Source organism: Arabidopsis lyrata, assembly GCF_000004255.2.
Source record: "Arabidopsis lyrata subsp. lyrata unplaced genomic scaffold ARALYscaffold_4, whole genome shotgun sequence".
In the NCBI taxonomy this organism is placed as follows: Eukaryota; Viridiplantae; Streptophyta; class Magnoliopsida; order Brassicales; family Brassicaceae; genus Arabidopsis; species Arabidopsis lyrata.
In genome coordinates this window covers 21754166-21780939 of record NW_003302552.1, presented here as the reverse complement: position 1 = coordinate 21780939, position 26774 = coordinate 21754166, and the positions used below count along the sequence as shown (strand labels likewise).

The 26774-nt window shown below is 36.6% G+C and overlaps 10 protein-coding genes across 12 annotated transcripts; 6 read left to right on the top strand and 4 right to left on the bottom strand.

Moving 5' to 3' along the window:
• Window positions 1-1694: 1694 nt before the first annotated feature.
• Window positions 1695-3566, bottom strand: LOC9318043 (rac-like GTP-binding protein ARAC9). The gene is given in 8 exon segments (XM_021030072.1): window positions 1695-2154; window positions 2234-2299; window positions 2390-2454; window positions 2563-2622; window position 2625; window positions 2713-2822; window positions 3106-3193; window positions 3266-3566. Coding segments are annotated over 8 exon segments (627 nt in total). The 5' UTR covers window positions 3401-3566; the 3' UTR covers window positions 1695-2052.
• A 550-nt stretch (window positions 3567-4116) lies between these two features.
• On the top strand, window positions 4117-6025 carry LOC9318042 (putative casein kinase II subunit beta-4). 2 transcript variants are annotated; one of them, XM_021028273.1, is made up of 5 exons: window positions 4117-4568; window positions 4656-4874; window positions 4968-5077; window positions 5157-5319; window positions 5492-6025. In XM_021028273.1, exons 1-5 carry the CDS (start codon window positions 4346-4348, stop codon window positions 5623-5625), a joined length of 849 nt encoding a protein of 282 aa, XP_020883932.1. In that variant the 5' UTR covers window positions 4117-4345; the 3' UTR covers window positions 5626-6025. The 2 variants fall into 2 exon arrangements, with proteins under 2 accessions (XP_020883932.1, XP_002881976.1); XM_002881930.2 differs by having other exon boundaries at window positions 5157-5322.
• Window positions 6026-7324: 1299 nt separating this feature from the next.
• Window positions 7325-9887, top strand: LOC9316197 (F-box/kelch-repeat protein At2g44700). Its single transcript, XM_021029115.1, is given in 5 exon segments — window positions 7325-7638; window positions 8060-8070; window positions 8572-8820; window positions 8823-9192; window positions 9194-9887. Coding segments are annotated over 5 exon segments (948 nt in total). The 5' UTR covers window positions 7325-7465; the 3' UTR covers window positions 9339-9887.
• On the bottom strand, window positions 9543-10512 carry LOC9318040. The gene is made up of 2 exons (XM_021028274.1): window positions 10232-10512; window positions 9543-10110 (listed from the first exon to the last, which is right to left on the bottom strand). Exons 1-2 carry the CDS (start codon window positions 10339-10341, stop codon window positions 9939-9941), a joined length of 282 nt encoding a protein of 93 aa, XP_020883933.1. The 5' UTR covers window positions 10342-10512; the 3' UTR covers window positions 9543-9938.
• A 1535-nt stretch (window positions 10513-12047) lies between these two features.
• Window positions 12048-14843, top strand: LOC9318039 (probable dolichyl pyrophosphate Glc1Man9GlcNAc2 alpha-1,3-glucosyltransferase). Its single transcript, XM_002881927.2, has 4 exons — window positions 12048-13442; window positions 13809-14015; window positions 14100-14337; window positions 14417-14843. Exons 1-4 carry the CDS (start codon window positions 12717-12719, stop codon window positions 14764-14766), a joined length of 1521 nt encoding a protein of 506 aa, XP_002881973.1. The 5' UTR covers window positions 12048-12716; the 3' UTR covers window positions 14767-14843.
• Window positions 14844-15042: 199 nt separating this feature from the next.
• LOC9316196 (10 kDa chaperonin 2, chloroplastic) lies at window positions 15043-16283 on the top strand. 2 transcript variants are annotated; one of them, XM_021029170.1, is made up of 7 exons: window positions 15043-15202; window positions 15292-15350; window positions 15445-15495; window positions 15609-15674; window positions 15763-15819; window positions 15903-15932; window positions 16030-16283. In XM_021029170.1, exons 1-7 carry the CDS (start codon window positions 15112-15114, stop codon window positions 16096-16098), a joined length of 423 nt encoding a protein of 140 aa, XP_020884829.1. In that variant the 5' UTR covers window positions 15043-15111; the 3' UTR covers window positions 16099-16283. The 2 variants fall into 2 exon arrangements, with proteins under 2 accessions (XP_020884829.1, XP_002881972.1); XM_002881926.2 differs by having other exon boundaries at window positions 15045-15202; window positions 15763-15813; window positions 16030-16252.
• Window positions 16284-17693: 1410 nt separating this feature from the next.
• Window positions 17694-19387, top strand: LOC9316195 (glycylpeptide N-tetradecanoyltransferase 1; the record flags this gene model as incomplete). The annotated part of the gene is made up of 1 exon (XM_021029428.1): window positions 17694-19387. A coding segment is annotated over one exon (1275 nt), but the record flags the coding sequence as incomplete, so codon positions are not given.
• A 567-nt stretch (window positions 19388-19954) lies between these two features.
• LOC9316194 (protein TRIGALACTOSYLDIACYLGLYCEROL 4, chloroplastic) lies at window positions 19955-22041 on the bottom strand. The gene is made up of 5 exons (XM_002880081.2): window positions 21710-22041; window positions 21248-21497; window positions 20781-21162; window positions 20400-20683; window positions 19955-20310 (listed from the first exon to the last, which is right to left on the bottom strand). Exons 1-5 carry the CDS (start codon window positions 21979-21981, stop codon window positions 20131-20133), a joined length of 1368 nt encoding a protein of 455 aa, XP_002880127.1. The 5' UTR covers window positions 21982-22041; the 3' UTR covers window positions 19955-20130.
• Window positions 22042-22504: 463 nt separating this feature from the next.
• Window positions 22505-23563, bottom strand: LOC9318037 (acyl carrier protein 1, mitochondrial). The gene is made up of 2 exons (XM_002880080.2): window positions 23293-23563; window positions 22505-22900 (listed from the first exon to the last, which is right to left on the bottom strand). The coding sequence occupies exons 1-2, from the start codon at window positions 23482-23484 to the stop codon at window positions 22724-22726; spliced, it is 369 nt and encodes a 122-aa protein (XP_002880126.1). The 5' UTR covers window positions 23485-23563; the 3' UTR covers window positions 22505-22723.
• Window positions 23564-23666: 103 nt separating this feature from the next.
• LOC9316193 (ras-related protein RABH1b) lies at window positions 23667-26289 on the top strand. The gene is made up of 6 exons (XM_002881924.2): window positions 23667-24027; window positions 24589-24659; window positions 24757-24845; window positions 25036-25147; window positions 25500-25590; window positions 25818-26289. The coding sequence occupies exons 1-6, from the start codon at window positions 23911-23913 to the stop codon at window positions 25962-25964; spliced, it is 627 nt and encodes a 208-aa protein (XP_002881970.1). The 5' UTR covers window positions 23667-23910; the 3' UTR covers window positions 25965-26289.
• The last annotated feature ends 485 nt before the right edge of the window (window positions 26290-26774 follow it).

Here is a 26774-nt window from a genome sequence, read left to right as displayed (position 1 = left end):
TAACCCGCGGACTTTTAAAAATTGACTTAAAGAGAATCTTTTCGAGTAAAGATCGAGTCATGTATATCTCCGGCGAGCAGCTCCGCCCAATATATTTAGGAGCTTTTTTGGTCTATTATTATTAAAAGAATATTTTTTTACTACTTTTTTCAAAAATTTAGGTTTTTTTATTAGAAAAATTGTTATTTTAAAAATTTGGAGCCTTTTATATTTATTTTTATAAAAAAGTGGATCTTTTGAAGTATAATTTTTATATTAATAATAATTTTTTAAAATATTTGGGCTTTTATATGTAAATTTTTCAAAACAAAAAAAAAGCTTCGGACCGTCGCCCTACCTATATGAGTCGGGGCTGCCGGCGAGCGAACAAAACTCCTCAAGTTCTTGGAGACGCAACAGACGATTGGGTAATACCATTTTGGTACGCAGGCTAAGATAATCAAAATGATATCCACTGACAATCATAAAAACAATGACGGCGATGAAGACAGCGTGTGGTTGTTTTGTTGCGGTGGTTCGTCAGAGATGAAGACAGCGTGTGGTTGTTTTGTTGCGGTGGTTCGTCAGAGTTAGACATCGTGTTTTAGTTTAAAGGAGAAGACTAGAGACAAAGAGAATCTATCACAGGAATTGAGATTTTATTCAATTTTGGTTTCGGTTATATAGCCAAAAAACAAATACCGGTTTATTTATTCTCTGATTATGTTTTAACTGGTTAAAACCGGTTTATATATTTTGTAACTAAATTCTATTATTAAATAACTAACGCTGTTAACACTCTCTCTACTATGATACATCTACAAGATAACTTTTATAACGAAGATAACTAATCATACAAATGTGCAGATTTTGATCAGCAAGAATCGTTCACAGAAACATACTAAAAGATTTAAAGGAGTAAGCAGTCAAAGAACTTGGCAGAAACTAATCTTTTTCTTTTGTTACTTAATTTTTTAAAAAGATACCAAGTAACATTAGCTCAACTGGTAAAGATATTAAACGGAGCTTAAAGATCGTCGATTGGAGTGACGTTTGGGGCGAAACTAATATTACATGTTGTGGTTCTAAGACTGGAAAGAATATGGGTTCTTGCCGAAAACCTCCTACTATAGTACTATTCAATAGAAAAATAAAAAATAAATAAATCAAATAAATTAAACGATAATTTTATTGCTGCATTAGACACCGCTTTTACATTTTGAAAACACTTCATCATAAATCTTTCTTTAGACTTAGAAGATTCAGTTCCAAAATATTTTGTCTTTGTGTATTTAATCGACTAAGCAAGAATGAAACATCTACTCTCCCTCTGTAACTCAATGGTCTACAAAATATTTTGTCTTAGTGTATATAATCGGCTAAGCAAGAATAAAAACATCTACTCTCCACTATAACTCAATGGTCTAAGCCTATTGTAGTCTTCTTGACCTGTAACTTGACCATAACTCAATGATGAGGTTTGGTTTTTTTCTCGGCGTTATAAATCGAGAACAGTTTGAAGGAGAAGACTAAAGAATAAGAGATTTTGAGATTTTATTCAATTTTGGTTTCGGTTATATTGCCAAAAAACCAAAACCCGGTTTATATTCTCTGATTCGATTTCGTTGTAATCGGTTAGAAACGGTTTATGTTGTTTATTTTTTTGGTAAAACGGGTGATATTGTTGTATCTTGAACTTGAAGAAGAAACTCAAAGAAGACAAACGTTGTTCATTTACATAGACGAGACTTTTAGCTTATAATTCTGTAATTTCTGTTACAACAATCTCTCTACTACATGATCAAACTTTTATAACGAAGATAGCTAATCATACTGTTAGAGATAAGATCCAATTCAAACCCAAAACAAGGAAAACTCAAAGATGACTATTTTACATAGATGAGACTTAGCTTAAAAGATCAAACTCTGTTACCACTCTCACTACTACAAGATCAAACTCCTATAATGAATCATACTAATCTGCAGATTTTGATCTGCAACAGTCGTTCACAGAAGAAACACACTAAAAAAGGCTTAAAAGAAACCAAAGCCAGAGATTTGAGTACACACCAGTCAAAGAACATGGCATAAACCAATCTTTCTCTTTTGCTTCTTAGTCTTTGAAGGAGGCTGTAATACTACTTTTATGGCTGCATCAAAGACGGCTTTTACATTCTGCAAAATCATCATCATCATCATCATCATAAGTCTTTCTTTAGCAGATTGATGTAACTCGAGCATTATAGTTAGTTACCAGTTGTGTTTTTGAGCTGCACTCAATATATGCTAATGCTCCTATCTCCTTTCTTAGTTCTTGACCCTAAAAAGAAACAATCTTTGAGGTTATAAAAGAGTTTGATTCTTAACATGGTTCTTGATCATATACATTGAAGAAGAATCTTAAACATACTTGTTCTTTGGAGATTGTGCAAGCACCTGGATAATTCATTGGGAACAGCTTGTCGTCTCTTAGATCTGCAACATCAAGAAATTTGATCTTATATACTACATTACATCGCTTACACTTATTGATGTGAGATTCCTAACATTCAAGACATAACAGAGTGGTTCATTATCTTCAACCTAATTTGGTTCCCACAAGAACAATAGGCACGGTTGGGGCATAATGTCTCAGCTCGGGACCCACTGCGAAAGAAAACAGATCCACATGGCCATGAGAAAGTGTGGTAAAGTTAGCAGTGAAATTTAAAGTAAAAGAAAGACAGTCTCAACCTTTTTAGCAATGTTCTCAAAGCTAGGCCTGCTAATAAGTGAGAAAGCAAGAATGAAAACATCTGCTCCTCTGTAACTCAATGGTCTAAGCCTATTGTAGTCTTCTTGACCTGTAATATAATGTTAAATCACCCAAAAGATATACAACAAAACTCATAACTGAACTGATTTTAGCTTTGAAGAAACATGAGCAGACTCTGACAGTGACTTCAAGAACCAAAACAATTTTGCATCAGATCAGCGTAGAGATTCATTTTTCTCAACAGTGTTCAAGATTGAGAGAAACAAAGATAAGAGTAACATTTCTTTTAAAGGGTCAAAAGATTAAACAAAATTGAGGATATAAATCTTTAAAGACAAGAACAACTTTGACATTTAAGTAAAAACATTTACCAGCAGTATCCCAGAGTCCCAGATTGACAGTTTTGCCATCGACTAAAACATTTGCGCTGAAATTGTCGAACACTGTTGGAACATAATCCTGTAATAACAAGATCTCAACAGTCACCAAAAGCCATAAAAAAAAAGTAATCAAAGAGAGAGAGAAGGATACAGTAGGAAAAGTGTTGCTGGTGTAGGAGATAAGAAGACAAGTTTTGCCCACAGCTCCATCGCCAACAGTGACACACTTTATAAACGTTGTAGCTGTTGTTGATGGTGTTGCTATTGCAGCCACTGAAGCTGACATTGATTCAGAAAAATCTCTGATTTTACTTACCCTTTCTCTTTCTCTTTCTGTGTTTTTCTGGTTTAAGTGAAGAATGAGAATGAGATTGAGACTTTAGAGGAAAAGCTGCAAGATTTTTGAAAGAGTGGAAAAAAAGGAGTCAACTTTAATTTGAGCTGTCAGAGAGCCAAAAGCCTAAAAAGAGTCTATTTTTAATTCGGTGGGTTTGTTTTCTTTCCCGTTTTTTGATTTTAGATAGACTTTGCTTCCAAAATCCTTATCTAATCTTTCTTCCAAAATCTTAAGACTTAAAAAAAAAAAAAAAAAGCAAAGGTCCAAATGTTTCCAGCAATATGAAAATAAGTGGTGTTTAGAATGAATTATAATTTTAGGTAACATCTTTTTATCAAAGCAAATTTTGTAAGAATCTAGTAACCTTTTTACATGACTAACCTTTTCGATTCAAGTTTAGACAATGGATCGACCACCAAACACATCATCATTAACAAGAAGGAAAGGCAAGTCCATTATTACTACCGTGTTGATACACAAAATAGCCAAAAATTAAACTATGATTCCTTTCTTCCTAAGATAGAATTTGGAATCATATTCTTAGTACAAAAAAAAGTTTCCTTCTATATGAATCTTTGTATTGTCAGTGTTATATGGCCCAATCAGAAAAGCCCATTTGTAAATACCAGAATTAAAAAAAAAAACAAAAAACAAAAAATCAAAGAGAAGAAAACAAAACAGTAGAGAATGAGAGAAAACCACAAGGAAAAGCAGAGCACTCTTTACCTCTTCTTCTCTCTTTCTTCTACTCTGTGATCAAATTATCGAACAGACAAAACAAACCCTAGATTTATCCGCCTCTCTCCTTTCTCTGATGATAAGAAAGTCGAAGACTTTGAGAATCTAAAGCTGAAAAGTTTTGATTTTTTCTTCTTGAGGGAATCGAATCGAGTTATGTACAAGGATCGGAGTGGAGGAGGAATAATGGGTGGTGGTGGATCATCGAGATCGGAGATCCTTGGTGGAGCTATTGATCGGAAACGAATCAATGATGCTTTAGACAAACATCTTAAGAAATCTTCACCTTCTACATCTAGGGTTTTCACTTCTAAGGACAAAGATTCTTTCCCTTCTACTTCTACTGCTAAATCTCAGCTTCATTCTCGTTCACCTGATGGTTAATTGCTTAAATCTCACTCAATTTCATGTGGTTTTAGTAAGATTTTCTGATTTAAGCAATTAGATTTTTTTTTTTTGGTTGCAGTTGAATCTGAAACTGATAGTGAAGGATCAGATGTGAGTGGTTCAGAAGGTGATGATACATCGTGGATCTCATGGTTTTGTAATTTGAGAGGGAATGAGTTTTTCTGTGAAGTAGATGAAGATTATATACAAGATGATTTCAATCTCTGTGGATTGAGTGGTCAAGTTCCTTACTATGATTATGCACTTGATCTCATTTTAGATGTTGAATCATCAAATGGTAAGTGAAGGGTCCATTTGATAAAATTAGGCTTTGCTTCTTTGTCTGAGAATTGTTGTATAATTTGGGGGGAATGTTTACTTATTGGATTAGGTGATATGTTTACTGAAGAACAGAATGAGATGGTGGAATCAGCTGCTGAGATGTTATATGGTCTTATTCATGTTCGTTATATTCTCACTACTAAAGGAATGGCTGCTATGGTATGAAACAAGGCTTCTTTAGTTCTTATATATCTTTGTTTCTGATTTATCTTTTAAATGATATCGTTCGCTTTTGTAGATGGAGAAGTATAAGAATTACGATTTCGGGAGATGTCCCAGAGTTTTCTGTTGCGGGCAATCTTGTCTTCCGGTTGGGCAATCTGATATCCCGAGGTCGAGCACTGTGAAGATATACTGCCCAAAATGCGAGGATATTTACTACCCGCGATCTAAATACCAAGGCAGTATCCTTTGCTCCTCTGTTCAAAAAAAAAGCTTTATATTATCATAGCATGATGCATCTGCTATTGTTTGGTTAAACATTGCGAATAGCTAGTTTGCTTGCATAAATCTTTTGGAAGACAAGAGTGTTGTCCACTTGTCTTAGTGTTCTTTCCTTAATGCTTATTGCAGACATTGATGGAGCTTACTTTGGAACTACTTTCCCTCATTTGTTTCTCATGGCCTATGGGAACATGAAACCACAGAAGCCGGTTCAAAACTATGTTCCTAAGATCTTTGGCTTTAAGGTACACAACAAGCAATGATACTCTCTTCTCTCAACAGTCCTGTGGTTGAATACAATCTCGGCGGCTCAACCACCATTCTTCTGATGGTCACGGGTTTAAAATGGATGATACTAAAATGCGTTTGGAGGATGAGAAGAGCTAATGAAAAAGGGTCAACACTTCAGTTTTTCACTATGTAATCTCGGAAGTTGTAAGTAGAATCTTCAATATTGAACCGTTCTTTGGTGGGTCTTGGGAAATTCTTTACCTGTGAGTAATCAATTAAATCATTTACCAGATGGATGGAATTTGCTTTCCTTAACTGTTGTCTATAATTGCTGAGAATTTTATGTGTATTCCTACTTATCTTAAGTTTCTTGTATTATACGGAACTAGTCTTCATTTTTCAATCACTGTTGAATCGTTTTGAACTTTTTAATTCTAGTAAGATACGTCATGCCTCATGCGTAGTTTTGTTACATGGTGTTTCAGTCCCCTCATGGTGATTCAAGGAAGATATTGATCCTTGAATCGTGGATAATCTATAATATATTGACAATTGTTGTTGAATTATTGAAAAATTATAAAGATTGATCAATTACTACCAACTCCATTGAGCAATTGCCAACTAAATACTTATCTCAGCTTCTACAGTGGACTGTAACCAACAGAAGGCTAAAGTGAAAGATCCACTCAAAGCTTGTTTTGAAATGAGATCAATATTTGTCTCTCATCGACTGTAATAAATAAGCGGCCATTCAATAGTATACAGAAACTTACATTGACAGTCAAAACCCAAACACTTATATTAGTTCATCGAGTTAGCCTGATGTAAATAAACAACCCATCCTCCTTCTCTCTAAATATCTCTTCCTCTTCTTATATCTCTCTTTACTTGCGGGGCGTGCAAGTTTTGGAGGAGAAAGTGTGTGAAAGGGTGCATTTTCGCTCCTTGTTTCGATCCAGAGCAAGGAACTGCGAGATTTGCAGCAGTTCACAAAGTATTTGGAGCCAGTAATGCCTCTATGATATTACTGAGATTGCCTTTGCACAAGCGACTTGATGCAGTCGTCACCCTCTGTTACGAGGCCATGGCAAGGCTTCGTGGTCCTGTCTATGGCTCTGTTGGCCATCTCTTCCCTCCTCAACACTAGGTTCTTCATCAAAACATCTTTTAGATCATTCCGCTTAAGATCATTACTATGCCAATATATAGGCCCATCTTAAGAGATATATAGCTAACTATGTATGCCTGTTAAGAGTTCAAGTTGGTTCTTGCATGAAGTGTTTCTTCGACAAAACAGCAGATCATGGTATCAGAGCAGACAGTTCACTACAAACAGAGAGATTGAAAGTAACATGTCAAATCTTTCTTATAAAATAACTGCAAACACCATAATTAGCTCACTATAATAACTATGTTAATGAATAGTGACAATTAGTGAGTTGGACCAATTTGTTATTCCGTTAAGCTTATAGCTCTTGTCTTATATTATATATATAATTTAATATTCGTTCTCAATTGTTTCTCTCTGTTCTTGATTATGACTCGAGACTGCTAAAAATCTTTCAAAACAATGTTCAATATGAAAGTAGCTGTTTATGAGATCTGCAAACAGAGTAATTCGAGACTCCATCGTCACATATTTTTTAAAATATGAAAGTAGCTGTTTAGGATTTGGTCAAGTGTTTTCCTATATAAGGAGATGTCAAGTTGTGGCATAAGTTGAGAGTTTAGAAAGATTGAGAGAGCTTTAGTTTTGAGTAAGTTTCTACAGCAAATAAATAGAGTCAAACTTAAATCTTTTAAGTTTCTAAAGCAAATAAATTCTAGATATATTACACCCATAGAAACCGCTCATCCCAAGGCACGAACACGATGACGACCGAAGAAGAGATGGTCAGGTCATCGTTGAAAAAAAAACAAAAAATGATGAGGAAATCATCATCAGAGTCGTCTCCCAAGTCGTTTTTGTCTTTACCCTACGACGTTGTTTTCAACTGTCTGTCTCGTGTCTTGAGAACCCACGATCCAATTCTCTCTCTCGTAGGGTAATTTAGGGTATCCACTCAATCCACAGACGACTCGAGAACCCACGATCCAATTCTTTTAGCCCGTGTACATGGGCGGATCTACGTAGTGGAAGAGGGGGCAGCTGCCCCCAGTAAAATATCAATATTTTTGTATTTTTATTGATTTTAGTAAAGATTTTTTAAGTCAAATAGTAGAATGAAGAAACTTGCCATCCCTTAATCCCATGATCTGATCCCACGATGCCCCTTCTTTCTTTTTTTCTTTTCATTTTCATTTCCTTTTTTGCTTATTTTCTTTCCAAAAATCTTACCATTAATTGTTTATCTTTCCTATACTATACTTAATATTACCAAAATCAATATTATTTTCATTTTCATTTTGTTTAGGTTGCTTTTTCTTTTCTAATTTAGCTTTCTTTTAAATGTCTTTTTAATGTAGCATTTTCATTGGTTTATTTCCAAACAATGTTTTTGTTTTATTAAAATTATACACATTCTCTAACTAATATCTTTTCCCAGAGTTAAAGCATTTTTCAAAAATGTGAAATAGTACTGTTTATACCATTTTTAATGATGTAATAACTGAAAATAAAATTATAGTTAGCTATTATAAAGTTAACAAATATTATTATCCTTTACCATTTAGCATTTTTTTAGAAATATAAATAATAATAATAATTTAGCAATATTAAAAAAGTATATAATAAATTATTTTTTATCTTAAAAAGTCGGCATATTACTTTGCCCCCGGTAAAATTATTTTCTAAATCCGCCACTGCCGTGTACTTAAGAGAAATTACCCCAAGTCGTTTTTGTCTTTACCTTACGACGTTGTTTCCAACTGTCTGTCTCGTGTCTCGAGAACCCACGATCCAATTCTCTCTCTCGTAGGGTAAATCTTTCCACCGACAAGTCCTACACAAATACGCGATCGGTTCACTCGCATTTGAGGTCCTTCACTCATTCTTCCCGATTCGGTGTCCAAGATCTTAAAGCTTGATGAGGGAATAATAGATCCGGGAAAGAAGAAGATTTTTGTACCAATAGCTATAACAGAAGATTCTGTATTTTTGTACCAAATGCGAGTGAACCGATGGCGTATTTGTGTAGGACTTGTCGGTGGAAAGATTTATGTGATTGGAGGCTACAGTGACGACGAGATTTCAGCGGAAGCCTTTGACTTAAAGTCGAAAAGTTGGGAATAGCGCCGATTCCTAAGATTGAACATAAACACTGTTGGATCAGTGAGGCAAAGGTTTCAATTGACAGTAAGGTCTGTGCCTTTAATCGTTTATTCGGCTATATGAGTTGTTATAATTCTAGAGATGGTTCTTATGAGACATTGGAGTTGCCAAATGACCAATGGTGGAATACGGGAAAATGCGTGATTGAAAATGTGCTTTACATTTACTTGTCTAAATTTGGGTTGATATGGTATGATTCTCAATTGTTGCGATGGAGAGTGGTTTATGGTCTGGATCTTGTCGAAGCTCGATGCGTTGGAATGGCTGAATATTATGGAAAACTGGCCTTTCTTTGGGAAAAACCAAGTCTTAAAAGTAGTGAAAGCAAAGAGAATAATTGGTTTGCTTAGGAGTAAAGTAGGAATTCGTGGAACTGAAGAACCGTCTCAGCTTAGATTGATTGTCCCTAGCTGCTATAAATTTTATCATTGTCTGTCTCTTTCCGATGATGATGATGTTTACTACTTTCTTTAGTCTATCAATACAGTTTGTTTACACGATTATGTATGTATTGCTGCGTGTACTTCTCCAACTCTCCATTTAGTCATTAATGTTGCAGTTTCAGCATCTTGCTAATCGATTTTGTAGTGTTCACTTAGCAAGTTTGTGTGAATGTAAATTCACTCAGATTGAATAAATTTTGTCGATTTATAAGATACCAGTACGATCACACGAAGATAAAGAAATTGAATTTATTAGAACATAGTTATGCTCTGTTTATTGTGGAAACATCGAACAAAATTTCAACCCCAGATTACAAAACCATCACATCACATCACACAGCCAAAAATTATTGGCATCTTTCTTTCTCTCTCTCTCCCAAAACTCCACATTCATTTACATAAACCAGATCTACAATTTCTCAGATTCCGACAATCGGGAATTTGAAAACTAGTCATCTCCGATCCATAAAAAGATGTATAGAAACAGAGCAAATCTTTTAGCTTTGGAGATATAAAGTGGTTTTAGGAGGGTTTTTGTTTTTAAAGGATAGATTTTAGACAAAAAGGTATTTATATAAAAAAAAAAAAAAAAACTATTTGCTTGATAATTTTTATGTAATTAAAATTTCTACTAAGCCACGACGAGAGTTCCTGTCCGTACGGTGTTGCCGGCGGCGGATTCTTTAGTTTCAGAAGATTTTTTCCGAAGAGATCTTGAAGAATTTTTCCACTTTCTCTCCTTAGCTTCATCAGATTCAATCTGTTCTTCTCTACACTCTTTGCTACAAAAAGCCTTGTCTCCTCTGTAAATTCACAAAATCAGAAACAATCAGACGAAATAAACGAATTATAGAAAAACTTAGATCCAGAATCTCAATTGGGTAAGTGAAAAGTTTAAAGCTTTAATTTGAATCGAATCAGTACCTGTACATGAAGATATCGGAGTTAAGACCAAGGTGTTTCCGGCAAAGAGAACAAGATTCTAAAAAGTGTGGCTCTTCACAACTCAAAAACCCAGAGTAATACGAAGCCATTGGCTAATTTACTAATCGAGAACTTTCGAATTTACGATGAAGAAATCGACTGCAAAGAGCAGATTCGAGAGGAGGAAGAAGAAGAAAGAGGAGGAGGAGGAAGAAGGAGGTTGATTTGGTGTTCGTATATAAAGCCTGCTTTAGGAGTTAGGACTTTCTGCTTGACTTGAGTTAATCACCTGTGTCACGGACCACTTTAGTTAGAGTACTCTTCAGTACATCCTCACCGTTGATCGTGACCGAATCTTCATCTCGAAAGATCTATACGTTAAAGCTTAATAATTCATTACTTTTATTATATTATATTATTGTTCATTACTTTTATTATATTATATTATTGTCTTTTTGTGTTGGGGTAAATTCTTTTATGATTATTTTCCCTTATAATTTTATCGATTAAGTTAAAATACAATGAATCAAACTCTTTGTCCGTTACCAGTTACTATTTCTTTGTTATATTTTTGCAATTACATACGAATTTCGAGTAAAATTTTAGAATAATTTTATTTCCTTTGTAAGAGCAATAGAGAACATATATTATTATTAATTTTGGAATACAATAATTTGGGTGGATCTCGTTCGACGAGAGAATCAAACAAGTCTTGCGTTTTGTAAGATTCGTTGGCCACAATAACATGCATAGCGCATGATTGATGGACCTTTCCCAAATATACAAAATTAACATTAAATGAAAGTTTCTAATTTTTTTATTTTAATATTACTGATATTTCACTAAAATAATTTGTATTTTATTAATCTAATTTGTACTTTCTCTGCTTTTTCTTAGGATTCATTTCACCTGGACAATGTTTCATTACATGTGTGTAATTTATCGCCTCTCGTTTTTGTTTAATGCTTTGCTTGTACTTATTTGTATTTCTTTTTTTTTTTTTTGGGCAAAGATACTTATTTGTATTTCATTATTTTCTTATATGGACATATGGACAGTAACGTTTTTTTTATATTATTATTATTATAGTAGAGTGAATAAAGTTATTCGTGTTTTCAGTCAGACAAAAACATCTTCGTACACGTGTACTGCTCCAGGTAAAAAATAATTCCAAAGAACCTATCGCATGAATTTTAAATCTCTTTCGATAATTTGAAAATGTGTATATAGGTTTTGCCAAATCTTTGTTCAAACACAAAATATTACAAAATAGGATCTAAATAGTCATAAAGAAGTTCTAGAACATGTTAGTAGGATACATTTATTAGTAAATGTGTGTACATACGCTAATATTTGTAATAAAACGAGCAAGAGTATGACCGACCTATTTTATTCATTTATTAACGTATTACGTTTTTAATTCAGAGATCAATTCTCGTTTTATAATATTAAACTACATAACTATACGTGTCTCATAGGTGAAAGTCTATATACTATTATAAATATCAGATACCGACTTGCAATAACACATCTTTATGCTCTTGATTCATATTATAATCTTCCAACATGAGACTTTTGACTTAAAAATCAAAGGTAATTACACTTAACATAATTTATTAAATTAAATAAGATCACGTCAAGAAAACTCAATGAATCTGAGTAAGCAATGACTCACATTACGAACGGCAAACCAATAATAAAACTTTAAATATGTTTATATTTAAAGTGTAATAATACATACAAAAATAAAAGGTCTTTTCGTGATCAATTATACTCCAATAAAGTTCCAAAAAAAAAAAAAAAAAAGTTTTTACATAATTGGTGAGGACCACACAACTTGTCATCTGTCGATACAACAAGGCGTCGAGCTGACTCAGATTAATGAGTTAATGGGACCCACAATCACCTCTCTTTTTAAGGCCCAATTATCAACGTCCTTGTCTCACGGGCCCATGACAGCTGCCCTTGTACCCCGTTTGCCCTACCTTTTTTTTCTCTTTCAATAACTCACTGCAGTTGACACGTGCGGTGATCTTCGCTCGTGCGCCAGCTAAGATCCGAGTTCCTGCTACGTGGCAGTTAGGTAAAGGTCTTAAGGTTTGTTAAGATTTGATCACTAAAGATTCGTCGGGTGTGACACGTGGATTGATTAATGATCTCGGCCGTTGCTTAATTCGAATGGTCTATCTCTAGGCTCTAGCCAATAGCTACTTTCCTTTTGGGCGGTTGTAAAAGGTAGGACGAGTACGACTTACACACACAACGAAAGAAATCCGGGTTAAACCGGTTAAACCGATATTAATCGATTTTGTAAAGCTCCACGCCTTGTCATATATTCAACCAATTATGTAATGCCATTTGTACAACTCCACGTAAACCCCCGTATTGACATTACCAAATGGGCCGGTTCGTGGCTCAAAGTAGGCCCATTATAATGGGTTTTGTAATCAACGGTCGCTAATGTTTTCAGTCTATCGGTGCCGAGATGGATCACCGGGAAAACATTGACCGGCGACTTCTGCTATGGTTCTTCGCCGTAGCGACCGCCGTGAAACTTCTTCTCATCCCATCCTACAGGAGCACCGATTTCGAGGTCCACCGTAACTGGCTCGCTATCACAAACTCTCTTCCTCTTACGAAATGGTACTTCGACGAGACTAGCCAATGGACACTCGATTATCCTCCATTCTTCGCCTACTTCGAACGCTTCCTCTCAATTTTCGCGCGTCTTATCGATCCCAGAATTGTAGATCTTCAATCAGGACTCGACTACAGCTCCGAATCTGTAATTTACTTCCAACGGATCAGCGTAATCGTCTCGGATCTATGTCTTCTCTGCGGTGTCTACAGATTGACTCGAAAATTGGAACCGATGAAGCGAAATCTGATCTGCGCAATGGTGATTTGGTCTCCGGGGCTATTGATCGTAGATCACATTCATTTCCAGTACAATGGATTTCTACTGGGTTGGTTATTGCTTTCGATTTCGTTTCTTCAAGAAGGGAGAGATCTGCTGGGTGGGTTTTTATTCGCCGTTCTTCTATGCTTTAAGCATTTGTTCGCCGTCGCTGCTCCGGTTTACTTTGTTTATCTCCTTAGGCATTATTGCTGGTCCGGTTTAGTTACTGGTTTCCGACGGCTTGTAACTATTGGTGCGGTGGTTGTGGCGGTTTTTGCTGCTGCTTATGGACCTTTTATCTATCATGGACAGGTTAGTGTAGTTCTTTCTTTCTTTCATGATTGAAAGTTTTGTTTTTTGCTTTCATTATACAAATGTTGAAGAATATAGCCAAATTCTTTAGAGATCAAGTGGAAGATTCTAATGTTCCTCATGTCTTTAGGAGATTGTGAATCATTTTTTGGTGTTTGATTTGGTAAAGAGTTAGAATTTGTTGGAAATTTTGATGTTAGGGAGCTTATTTCACTACTTTCATTTGGGAAAGCGAAGTACACATTGTGAAATTACTGTCGTCAAACCTCTGTAAATCTCTGTACATCAAGTCAAACCTTATCCTAAATAGATTACTGAGAAAACGTCTTATGGTGGTAGTTATCGTGTTATCTCGCTGTGTTGCAGATACAACAAGTCATCAGTCGAATGTTTCCTTTCGGGAGAGGATTGTGCCATGCATACTGGGCACCTAATTTTTGGGTTTTCTATATAATACTCGACAAAGGGCTTGCCTTTTTGCTGCGAAAGCTCGGATTTGAAATTCAGATTCCTTCCGCATCTTTCACTGGAGGATTAGTTGGAGATTCTTCGCCTTTTGCAGTTCTTCCTCAGGTACTACTCTTCACTATCTATATCTCTCATTTCTCTTGAAGATGTTCCACTCGATCTTATTCTGTTGGACTGGTGCAATGACAGATCACGCCATTGACAACATTTGCAATGGTATTACTTGCTATATCTCCATGTCTCATCAAAGCCTGGAAAAAAACGCACCCTGGGCATGTCGCTAGATGGATAGCTTATGCATATACATGCGGTTTTCTGTTTGGATGGCACGTCCATGAGAAAGCATCGCTTCATTTCACCATCCCACTTTCAATCGTTGCAGTGCAGAGTCTAGAAGATGCTAAACATTACTTTCTGGTTTCTATAGGTATATCATCCTTTAACCAGAATCAACTTTACGCATAACCATTCATTCCTTGTACTTAATCTCTGTAATTCCCCTGCAGTTTCTTGCTATTCGCTCTTTCCGCTCTTATATGAGCCGCAGGAATACTCGATCAAGGTTCTGTTGCTGTTACTGCATTCCATGATAATGTGGCTTGGCTTTGTGGCTCAGTACACAAACAATAATAAGGTTCAGAAGGAGAATAGAGTAAGCAAGAGCAAGCTTAGGATTGGATGTTTTGAGAAGAGCTATCTAATGGGTTTAGTTATAGTAGAGATAGTGTCTCAGTTCTTGCATCCATATTATCTAGGTGATAAATTTCCATTTTTGCCGTTAATGTTGATCTCAACATATTGTACCGTTGGTATTATGTACTCTTGGATTTGGCAGATCCGGAAGATCCTGACATGACATATAGATTCATGTATTAGTTAACTTGAGGCATATGATTTTAATACGACGTTAAGCATATACATGAGATTTTTTTACTTTCATGTAGCTCTCAATCTCAGCCTCTCTCATAAACTGAAAATTGAGATTTCTCGGTTTAACAAAACATAAGAGATTTTACATCGGTTCGGCTTAATAGAACATAACTGGGCTGATATGTACACAAAGATATTGGGTCTTAGTAGTTAAATGGGCTGTAATATTGGCCCAATTTAAAACTTAAGAAGCACTGACGAGAAATCTGGAGCCAAAAGGTCGTGACGGAGGAAGAAGAAGATCTGCTTCTGCAAAAAACCTTATCCTGCTATGGCTTCCACTTTCGTCTCTCTACCAAAACCTTTCTTTGCCTTCCCGGTCAAAACCACTACTCCTTCTACAGCTAACCATAAGCTTCTCGGTACTGAACATATGTGAAACTTATTACGTTTCTTCCCTTTTGGATTAAAAGTTTTCTTGTTGATGATTTTTTGCCTCGTGTTTTTGCAGGAAGTCGAAGAGGTTGTCTTAGAATCAAAGCGATTTCCACTAAATGGGAACCGACAAAGGTACTTCCTTTCCGTTTAATTTCATCAAAAATGTATTGTTCTCTGTTTTTTTTTATGTTGGAGATTAATCTTAGTGTTGAGATAATAATTGCAGGTTGTTCCTCAGGGAGACAGAGTTCTTGTTCGTCTTGAAGATCTTCCTATGGTCAGTTTAGCTCCTTTTATGGCTTGAAATGACATTATTATTATGAACGCTTGTAGAATTCAATTGCCAAAAACTTGGGAGTTATTAAATTGTTTTTTTTTTTTTTTTTGCAGAAATCCTCAGGTGGAGTATTGTTGCCTAAAGCAGCTGTGAAGTTTGAGAGGTACTTAACAGGAGAGGTAAGTCATTGTTCCTAATTATGTTAATATATGGCTTGAGCATAACTGATTGGATATGGTTTTAATTAAGATTAGAGAATCATTTCAGGTTATCTCTGTTGGTTCTGAGGTTGGACAACAAGTTGGGCCTGGAAAGAAGGTAAAAGTGTTTTAATTCAAGACATAATCATCATTCATTGTAACTAGTGTGAATCTTCTCTTTATCTCCTTCTCCTTTGCCTTTCACAGGTTCTCTTCTCTGACGTGAGCGCTTATGAGGTGAATTCCGCTTCTCTGCAGTGAATTGATTAGTTGTTGTCCTTGTGTGGTTTTTACGAATAGTATAGAACTGAACATCTCTGAGTTTATTTCTCAGGTCGATTTGGGAACCGATGCTAGACATTGCTTCTGCAAAGAGAGTGACTTGTTGGCCCTCGTTGAGTGAAGTCTTGTCCAAGAGAAAGAGGAAACATTTAATGATTTGAAGATTTTAGAAGTTTCCTGTAATTTTCAGACAGCAATTGTTGTTTTCTGTTAATCTTTCAATTTGATATCAGTTGAGATCACTTCCAGATAGTCTCGACATAGTTTTATTCTCTTCTCTCAAGTAATTCATACAGCTTCTTTCTCGCTGACGTCTCTTCCGGTCCAACTTAGCCTCTCCTTGTTAGCATCCTCTAGCCATCAATCAAAAGAAGCTCTAATCGGCCTTATGAATAGCAACCTTGAGTAGACTTGCATCCACCATCTTTTTCAACATCCGTTGAGCATCATCCACTCTCCCATAACATATCCATTGATCATTGATCTAAATCTAGGAATCTCATGGGACAAGAGAAGACCAAGTCTTTGTGTGACCACATCTCCTCGAACAAACCCTCTGCCTCGTACAATATTCCACGCTCCCAAACGTGCTAACAAACCATCACAAGTCCAAGCATTGTTTATCATCTCCTCAAACAATTCCCATGCTTCGGATTTCTTACCGTGGTCTAGCAAACAAAAGGGTATTTTCAGTCTTCCGACTCAGAAATATGAATTTCCCATTGTCAAAGGATGAGATAGAGCTGTAAATCTAAATGGCTAACTCACCATTTCCTTGTCTAAACCAGTAATCCACAAACGTTGCATCAACCAGGGCTATGTCGTCGTAATCATAAAGCTCTTGAGACGTATCGTCGTTCAATCTATCGAACAATTGAGCAGCCTTGTCGAGGTTTCCTTGATCCAAGAAGCCGCGAATCAGATAGCTGTTTACAGTTGAATCCGCACAGAAAAGCCGCCTTAACTATACCAACAGCTTCATGGACCCTCCCGGCGTTGACCAGACCTTTGGTCAGAATCCTGTATGTGTAGTAGTCTGGATCAAAAAAAAATCCATTAAAAATCTTAACTTATTGGAAAACATGAAAATCTTACCAAAACAATCGCAGAAACAACAACGATTATCTGAGACCACGAGCACTTACATTACTAGTGAGAAAACATGATCTGTAAAGAGGTATCCAAAGCTCATGAGTACTCAAACTTGACTGCAAGCTCTGACGGAAAACGTCATGGATTTAAACATTTAGTTGACATATTATCTTTCAGAAATACATAATTTTAATTTTAACAGTCTTTTTTTTTTTTTTTTTTTTTAATCTCATTTTTTAGCTTTTCAAATCCTCTTAAATTTCTACTAATGAGCCAGTAGATTTGTAACAGTAATTCTGAAATTTTTGTTTTAAAATTTTAAATCCGTATAAATCTTCCCAAAATTTAAATTAATGTTTAATTGTTTACAAATAAATGGAAATCACTAATCCAACTTGCTCTTGAAGTGATTCAAACAGTGAGTTTGGGTGGACTTTGTTCCAGGCCCAAATCGGCGTATCCAGCAAAAGTGATCAAAGCCACGTCACCTTGACTTTAAAATTTAGTGATGTATAAAACACGAACTCAAGAAACCCTAAACGGACGCTTGGAGATGGAGCCGTCTGATGTCAATGCCTATGATAGAGCTGCGGATGCCAATAGCTCACAAATCCAGTCTGAAAACATGTCAAATCTCAGCCTGGCTCTAAAGAAGAGAAATCAAAACAAACTGTTGAAGCAAATCCATTAGCCAAGGATGATACTTCAGTTGGAAGGTTACAGTGTTACTCAAAGACCCATAAGTTCTGGGAGACTCAACCTGTTGTGCAGTATAAGGATATCGGAGACACGAGTTTGCCTGAAGGCCCAATTGATCCCGCAACTTTGGTATCTGAGGTCAAGCCAGAGCCGTATAACCTTCCTGGTCAATTCGAATGGACCACATGCGATATGAAATCTGATGATACGTGTGCAGAGGTGTACAAGTTTTTCAAGGAAAACTATCCTGATGATGGATATCAGTTCATGGTTGAGTACTCCAGGGAGTTTCTAAGGTGGGCATTGTGTCCACCTGGTTATCACCAGAGCTGGCATATTGGAGTCCGTGTCAAGACCTCCAAGAAACTCGTTGCTTTCATCAGTGGCGTGCCATCAAGAATCAGGGTGCGTGCTGAGGTTTTGAAAATGCCAAAGATCAATCTCTTGTGTGTTCACAAGAAGAACCTCAGGTCTAAGGGACTTGCTCCTGTCTTGATCAAGGAGCTGACTAGAAGGGTTCACTTGCAGAATATATGGCAGGCGGCTTATACCTCACTTGATGTACTTCCTACACCAGTCACCACCTGCCAATACTGGGTCAGAATGTTGAAACCTAAGAAGCTAATCGATGTTGGATATTCAACACTTCGTGAAAGAATGACACTGAGCATGACCGTCAAACTTTACAAGCTACCTGATGCACCGATCACTCCTGGATTCAGGGAAATGGACCGACGTGATGTCCCTGCTGTTACAAAGTTGCTCAGGAACTACCTCCGCCAGTTTGGAGTTGCGACGGACTTTGGTGAAAAGGACGTCGAGCACTGGCTTCTCCCAAGAAAAGATGTCGTACACAGTTACTTAGTAGAAGAAACTCATGACGTGATCACTGACTTTTGCAGCTTCTACACTGTCCCTTTAACTATCGTCGGTAACCCGAAATACAAAACAGTGGAATGTGCTTATTCTTACTATAATGTCGCGACTAAGACCTCCTTTCCCCAGCTGATGAATGATGCGCTAATCATCTCTAAGCAAAAAGGTTTCGATGTGTTCTACGCGTTGGATGTTATGCACAATGAGAGTTTCTTAAAAGAGTTGAAGTTTGATCAAGGAGATGGACAGATGCACTACTATCTCTATAATTACCGTTTGAGAAGTGCATTGAAGCCATCAGAACTTGGGCTCGTTCTTTGGTAAGCTATTGATCAATAATTTGCTTGGAAGTTATTAGTTTGGTATCAACAAACTTGATTTTTTAAATTGATTGTGTATCTGAACTACTTCTCCCATGCCTCATGCATTGCTACAATAACTGAGTTTAATTCTATTGGAAATGCGATTGTGAATCATTTGGAAGTGTGATTTTGTTACTTGTGCATCTTCTTCACTTGACCTAGAGACAAGGAGAGAGTTGACCCTGAAAAGTAAAGTCAACGAAAATATGCAGATGGCCAGATAGTTGTGCATCCGTCGTAATTATTCTATAATTAAACTCACATAGAGGTATATATCATAGAGGTATCAAAGAGTCTCGTGTATGTAACATTACAAATCACATACTGAAAAATGTTATACACGTTGAAAAATTAACAGAGAACATATAAATCAAATGTTATACTTGAATATATAAACACATACGTATGTAACATTACAAATGGTACTTTTGTATTTTCAACTTTTAAGTAATCATACACTCTGATCGACATCAACCGTCAAAAACATGGTACGTTTTACTCTTAACAAATTTATAAGTCTTAAAAGAAACATAGAAGAAGAATAGTTGTATGAGTTCGTTTGTATTCGAATATATAGGTGATGGTTCAATGTTTTATTAGTACTTTGGACAAAAATTAGCATCCTTCTCTTCACAAAAGTTATAATCATTATTAAACTTTTTTTGTCACTTTTAACCAAAAAGATTAGTACTGGTCAGCTTATAACCGCAAGTCCAAATTCGCCAGATCATAAAGCTTGTGGTAAAGGAATTTGTGTTGAACTTTCTCATAAGTGTTATCTTTCACCTCTTGATCATCTCACTGTTTCAGGTTGGACCCTCTTTATCTCAGGTCCGCACCTTTCACTGTTATTCTCTGTGTCTCATCTCCTCTTGTGTCTCTGTTTTGGTTTCTTTGTTCTATGTGCAAAGCAGTAAACGTTTGGAAACTAAAGAGAGATAAGAGAAATTTGAAAGACAACATTGATCACTAGGATACAAATGTTAACTGGTTGATACACAAAAAAAGGAGACTAAATCACAAAAAATATCTTCAAAGAGTTGACCAAAACAGGACTTGTTACGATTTTTAAGCATCTTCTGATACAAATGTTAACTGGTTGGTACACATAAAAAGAGACTAAATCAAAACTCAAAAATTCGCAGCTCGATCATGCCTTCTTTTCTCTTTGGAGAATACCAAGCCACGACTTTGCCAGACTCAAGAAGCCTCAAAGAGTAATTCAGACTGTATATCAGATCTTCCATGCGTGCCGCACCTACCTGAAACTGCGAGTCTACTTTGAAAACAATCGGACCTGCAACCTGCAAAATTGTTGCAGAAGAATAAACTGTTATTAATGGGAATTGCTTAAACATCAAAGACTTCTGATCTTTGGACAAAAGCTTAATACCTGTTGCTGGAATATCAGGTTGAGTCTAGGAGACCACAATGTGTCGTCTGAGTTGTTACTACCTGACAATCTTCTAAATGCATGGAAGATTCTTTTAGCAAGGGCAGAAGCTGAGGGTAGGTCCACACGAGCATCTACTCGGGTTAGATCGCCATACAACTTACTAAACCTCCCTTTTTGGAACGTATAACAAGCAGAACCAAATACGTCTGCGCTTATCGGACTCCGCTTCTTGCCATTAACCAACATGCCTCGGCCTGTGATCCAAGCTGCCAAGCTGCTACCTAGAAAGTGAAACATTGAGAGAACTCAGCATTCGATTAGAGGTCAACAAAAAGGAAAGAGACTTCTTTAGCCGAACGGGTTTTTTCAAGAGAGTACCTACTATTCCTGAAATTGCTGCGTGAGGCTCCTTTAGACGTATATCATAAGGCAGAAACTCAGGTGTACCCTCTTCTGTGTTGTCTTCTTTCTCTTGTGGCCTCCACAAGTCTCTGTTAGCCTTGTACGAAACTGCAGCCTTGGCGCATAAACCAGGCATCAAAGAAGTAGGAGCATCACTACCACTCTCAGCACCAGCAGCATTCACAGGCTGAGGATTACCCCTGCTTTTGTGTAGGCCAAACCGGTATCGAAGCCCTGATTCTGGAACAAGGGATGAGACGTCAACATTCAATGATTCAGGAACATCCCAGAAACGTCCTTTATTATCCAAAAACAGATCTGGCCAAGCTGCTTCCACAGTGAGATCATGTTTCTCAAGCTGCTCATTAGCTCAAAAACAAAACAAATTAGAAGTGCTTTAATCATACAAAAGAATCCATCATAGTTACAGTACAGATGCATACCGGATGAACAAACATCAACTTGTTTCGGAGTCCGTTTTTATCTCCAAGGCGTTCAGTGCTAAGCAAGAGAGAAGAAGAAGTACCCAACGCAATCTGAGTCCATAAACCAATAGAGTAAAGGGATTTGTCAACAATGTGTTTTGCTGTATCCTTAACAACTTGAAGATCCCACTCTTCTGCATTGCTAATATCTGCTTTGATATCAGCAAAGAGCTTCTTTGGTTTAAATTGCCCAACTAATCCTAGCCACCTGAGTGAAAAAGAGCAAACAAACCTAATCAAATGTCTCATCAAATCCAACATTATCAACACCTACAAAAAGACAAAAGAATCCAAATTGGTGATGTTGCTTTTCTATTTCACAAGTTTGATTCTTTTTTTCAAAGTCTCAAGCTTTAAAGCATTACTCACTCAAACATCCACTAGATTTTCTAAATTTCTGGAGAGGTTAAGATCATTTACCAGTTGTTAGAGGAAGGACTGAGCAAGAGAGAATTGAGAGAGAAAGAGCCAAGTCTCTTGTCAGAAGCAGGAGCAAAAGAAGGAATGATTCCGAGAGGAAAGCCTTCGCGAAGCAGAGAGAGCTGTTGAATCCGGTGAGAGCGGCTTGCTCGTGCTCCGTCTAAGGGAAATGGCTCACCAGGAACAGAGCGAGCCGTTCCTTCAAGGGTTTGGGGTGAAGAAACGTTCTGGTCCCAAAACACTGAATCAACAGCTGAGTTAAGATTCGCCATTTTCTTCTTCTTCTTCTTCCTTTTCTCCTTTCCTTATCTCAGACTCTCCTCTGTACGAAGCTGGAAGACAAAGGGGGTTTAAGCTTTTGCATGGGCCTTTTCTTTCAACGTAATGGGCTTATTAATAGGCCTTGTTTTAACCTTTATAAGATGGTCTGATAGCAATTAAGGTTTATAAACTTTCCTAATTAGCCCACCTTTATAAGATGGTCTGATAGCAATTAAGGTTTATAAACTTTCCTAATTAGCCCAATAGCCAATTTGGAAGTTGTGATTAAAGTTGTGATTCAAAGATGACTCGTACCTTTTCGACCTAAATTGTGGAATTTGAAACGAATTTTGCTAAGTGTTGTGGGTTTATAATACGACAAATCTTAATCATCGATTTTGGACAGATTTAGAGTACTAAATTGGGGGCTTTTCAGTTGACCAATACTCTTAATTGGGCTTTATCAAAAGCTAAAACAGGGGATTGAAGTAGTGATGAAGAATTGAAGATTACCATAGAAACTTTTTGATAATAATAAGACAAATCGTATTAATTCAAGAAAGAGTGTCAACTTTCACAAGATTCAAGCAAAAAGGTTTTCTTTTAAGAAACTAGAACTGTTAAAAGAGTCAATAACAATGCTCTCAAAACAGAAGTGAATTTATTTGCAAATCCCATTATCAAGAGAGAAGAACCTCATACAAAAAAAGGGGGAAGAAACCGAATAAGAAACCATGAGAGAGCACACAGCTTTTAGCTAGACATTGGATGATTGTAAACATATTCAATGGCGAGAGAGCAAGAATCGATCTTGTCAGCTTCTTTGTCTGGGATTTCCAGCTTGAATTCCTCTTCAATAGCCATCACTATCTCCACTGTGTCCAAACTATCTAACCCCAGATCGTTTTGGAAATGAACCTCAGGAGTAACCTGTAGATAGTTACCACAACGTCATTCAACAAAATAACCCTAACCAAACAACTCTTAGAGAGAGTCGAAACATTTTTATGAAGGACTCATAAATGCCAAATCCATAAGATTGACCATATCAAATCAAATTCATAGCAACAACAACCACATTGAGAACAATAACCTCAAATTTACAAACAACACTAATGCAACATCGTTTCAGATACAATTTAGCAAATTGTTAATACAAAATCAACCAAAAAGCTACAACATTGACAAAGGTTTAAGGCAAAATAACCATTTTGTTCAAGTAATGAGGAAAACAAAAGATAAGAATCACGATTTGATCCCATACATTGCAGGTCTAAACCGAATCTTAATATTTAGCCAAATTTTAAGAAGATCGAGCTGACCTTAGAGGGATCGACTTTGGGGAAGCTCTTGACAACATCGAGAACTCTATCGACGACAGCTTCTCTGCTGAGATGATCATCGTGCGAAGAAAACGACCGGATCGAACCAAGGAACCCAATTTGAGACTGATTCAGTCCTAGGCTCTGCACAGGAACCCTCAGGTGACGAAGAATTGCATTTCTCAGTGCCATTTTCGTCTTCTTCTTCGAGCTCGAGATTTAGGGATTTGATGAGAGACGACACAACAAAATGGGAGTAAAGTAGCCAAAAGGGGCTGAGAGATGACACGTGCTTGTCACGTGCTCACTACTACTATTAGCCTAGCCCATATCCTGCGTGGGCTTATATAATAAATGAAGCCCATAAGGCCATAATGTAGTAAATTCGTTAATCTGCTTCTAAGTTCTTACATATTTTGTAAACTATCTCAAATAGTTTGTAATTTAACATAAATGACCCAATTGGTTACTCGAGGAATAACAAACACACTAATACAGTATTTGCAATTCCACAGCGACGGGATCTCTCTCCGGTAAATATCGGAAACTTTTTTTCTCAGCAAAGCGAGATCTCGACGTTTCTCAGATCCGTCCGGCGAGTTAGATCCTTGAGAAATCATGGCTCCGGTCTCGGCACTCGCCAAGTATAAGCTGGTGTTTCTGGGAGATCAATCCGTCGGCAAAACCAGTATCATCACTCGATTCATGTACGACAAATTCGACAATACTTACCAGGTAGATTTCATCGTTCAAATCTAGGTATTATCTCGACGATGCACAACGTTCGCTTTTATTTCGAGGGGATTATAGTCGGGAAAATCCCAGGGTTTGATCGATTTTGAGATCCGTTTTCATGGACGGGAATCGTGTTTTTCAGTTCGAGGTTTTAATTCGATTTCGTGATTTCGCGTTCGATTTTGCGTAGTTATGTGTGATCTGATTTGTAGATCGCGTTTGAGTCAATGTATAGGACGTAATAATCAGCTGAATGAGATCATCGTTTGTTATTTTGGCTTTTGTAATCGCTCATTTTCGTTTATTGTACATACTCAAAGAGTTCAGTGCCATAGAAGATCGTAGTTACACTAATATGATGATGTTTCTGTGATCTTCTTATCATTGTTTATCTAATCGAATTTGTTCTCAATTGATGAATCAAAGCATCTGATCTTGTCTTTTTTTTGAATATGAGAATTGCATTTAAGCTCCTTATAGTACATGAACCATGCTTGTTTATAGTCATTGTACAGAATGTTCTTGTTTTTCTCATTATCTTATGTTGTTTCATAATCATAGGCCACAATTGGTATTGATTTTCTATCGAAGACAATGTACCTTGAAGATCGAACGGTCAGACTTCAGTTGTGGTAAGATCTTGAGCCTCTTTCAATTTTCGAACACTGAAGAATAACATTGCAGATCATGTTTTGATAATGCATATTGAGAGCCGAAAACATATGACAGGGATACGGCTGGGCAAGAGCGATTCAGGAGTCTAATTCCGAGCTATATCAGGGATTCCTCTGTTGCTGTTATTGTGTATGATGTTGCAAGTATGTGTACCTTCACTCTTTCTCTGTTTTCTGTCAAACACGTGAATATTTTCCCATATCTAAGATGTCGTGGCTGTGGTTTTACCGCTTTAGTAAATCTTATGAATACATGCGTTTTGATTTCTTCTTTATCTCAATCCGTTGTGCGTTGTGAAACTCGAGATTTATTTTGTTTTCCATTGACATATAGGCAGGCAATCCTTCCTAAACACTACTAAGTGGATCGATGAGGTTAGGACAGAGCGTGGTAGTGATGTCATAGTTGTGCTTGTGGGAAACAAAACTGACCTTGTGGACAAAAGGTAATAATGATCTACCATCCCTTCCTTTACATGTTTCTTGTTAAACCATGGTGTGCAAATTACTGTTGAATAGCAACTAAGACTGAAATTTGGTAGTCCTCCTTGTTTAAACACGCTCTGATGTCTCTTTTTTGTACTCAAGTACAAACTGTTGTCAAACCATGTCTTACTTTCCTGGTGGTATTGAGTATGTTGCAAAACGACCCTACAAGATAATAAATGGGAAATCATTTGGTGATCAACTGCATATATTTAAATGGTTTCTTATAGTCAACACGCTTTGACACTTGATGGTGCCTACTACTATTTGTTACTGCCAATGGGCCTCTGTAATAAATTTTTGGTTTCTCAGGCAAGTGTCAATAGAGGAAGCAGAAGCTAAGGCTCGTGAACTTAATGTAATGTTCATTGAAACCAGTGCCAAAGCGGGTTTCAACATTAAGGTAACAAAGATCTTGGCTTGACACATTTCTGAGGGTTTCTGGACAACAGATTTTTTTTTTACTAAGTTTCACTTAAGCCCTATCTTTGTTTAGTACCATCAATAGTTGGTTAACCTAGACTTTTAATCCAACCTGCTGATTTTTACATCCTCCTCATTTGTATGGATCTTTCACAGATACTCTCTAAACAATTACTGTAAATCCATAACGCTTTTTTCTATTGCTAGGCGCTCTTCCGCAAGATAGCAGCAGCTTTGCCGGGAATGGAGACATTGTCTTCAACAAAGCAAGAGGATATGGTTGATGTCAATCTCAAGTCTTCCAATGCAAATGCATCTCTCGCTCAGCAGCAATCAGGAGGATGCTCTTGTTAGATTTGGCAACAACAAATCGATAGAGACCAACAAAACACACTACTAAAATCGAAGTCCTCAAGCCTTTGCATGATTCGATCATTATCGTCTTCCATCTGTAAAATTTTTGCCTGCTTTTTCAACTTTTTTTCTTCATCAGATTGTTTTAAGAAAGACTTTTTTTTTTCTTATTATTTTAGCTGTGGTTTGTCCCTAACTCTGATCTTTTGCGGTCTTTCGAGTTGCAAATGCTCTCTGCTTCGGTACTTTTGTTTACTTTTATCTCAAAACTGTGATTTGTCAGCCTATGAATTTAATTATATAAAACTTGTGAGTTGCTAATAAACACACTTATCTCGTTTCTTCCTTTTCCATGTGATAGAGAAAGAAGCATAGAATTGTTATAATCTTTGACCCGTGAAGAAGCAGAGAATTAATTTCGTACACATGTCGTTAGGTCAGAACACTTAAATGAGCTAATTAAATTCAAAATCTCACACTATTCCCAGGTATTTTTCTCCAATTCCTGAAAGAAAATAAGCATTATCGTCCCGAAAAATAAGCTATTTTCTTCGTGAAAAGCTCTGGTGGATTAATGCAGTTGGAGTGATCTGTATACTCAGCAGTTCTGTATTCCCAAATTATGTGTATACAGTATACTCACTTAATCAGCATTAATTATTCGTAACGAATTTTATAGAAAATAGGTTATTTGAATGATTTTTTGATGTCATTACTTATTAGGACGCATACTTTTGAAAGAAAAAAAAAAAAAAAACAGAAACTTGTACGATTGTTTTTCTTTCATTGCAGCTGAAAAGTATTTTTATA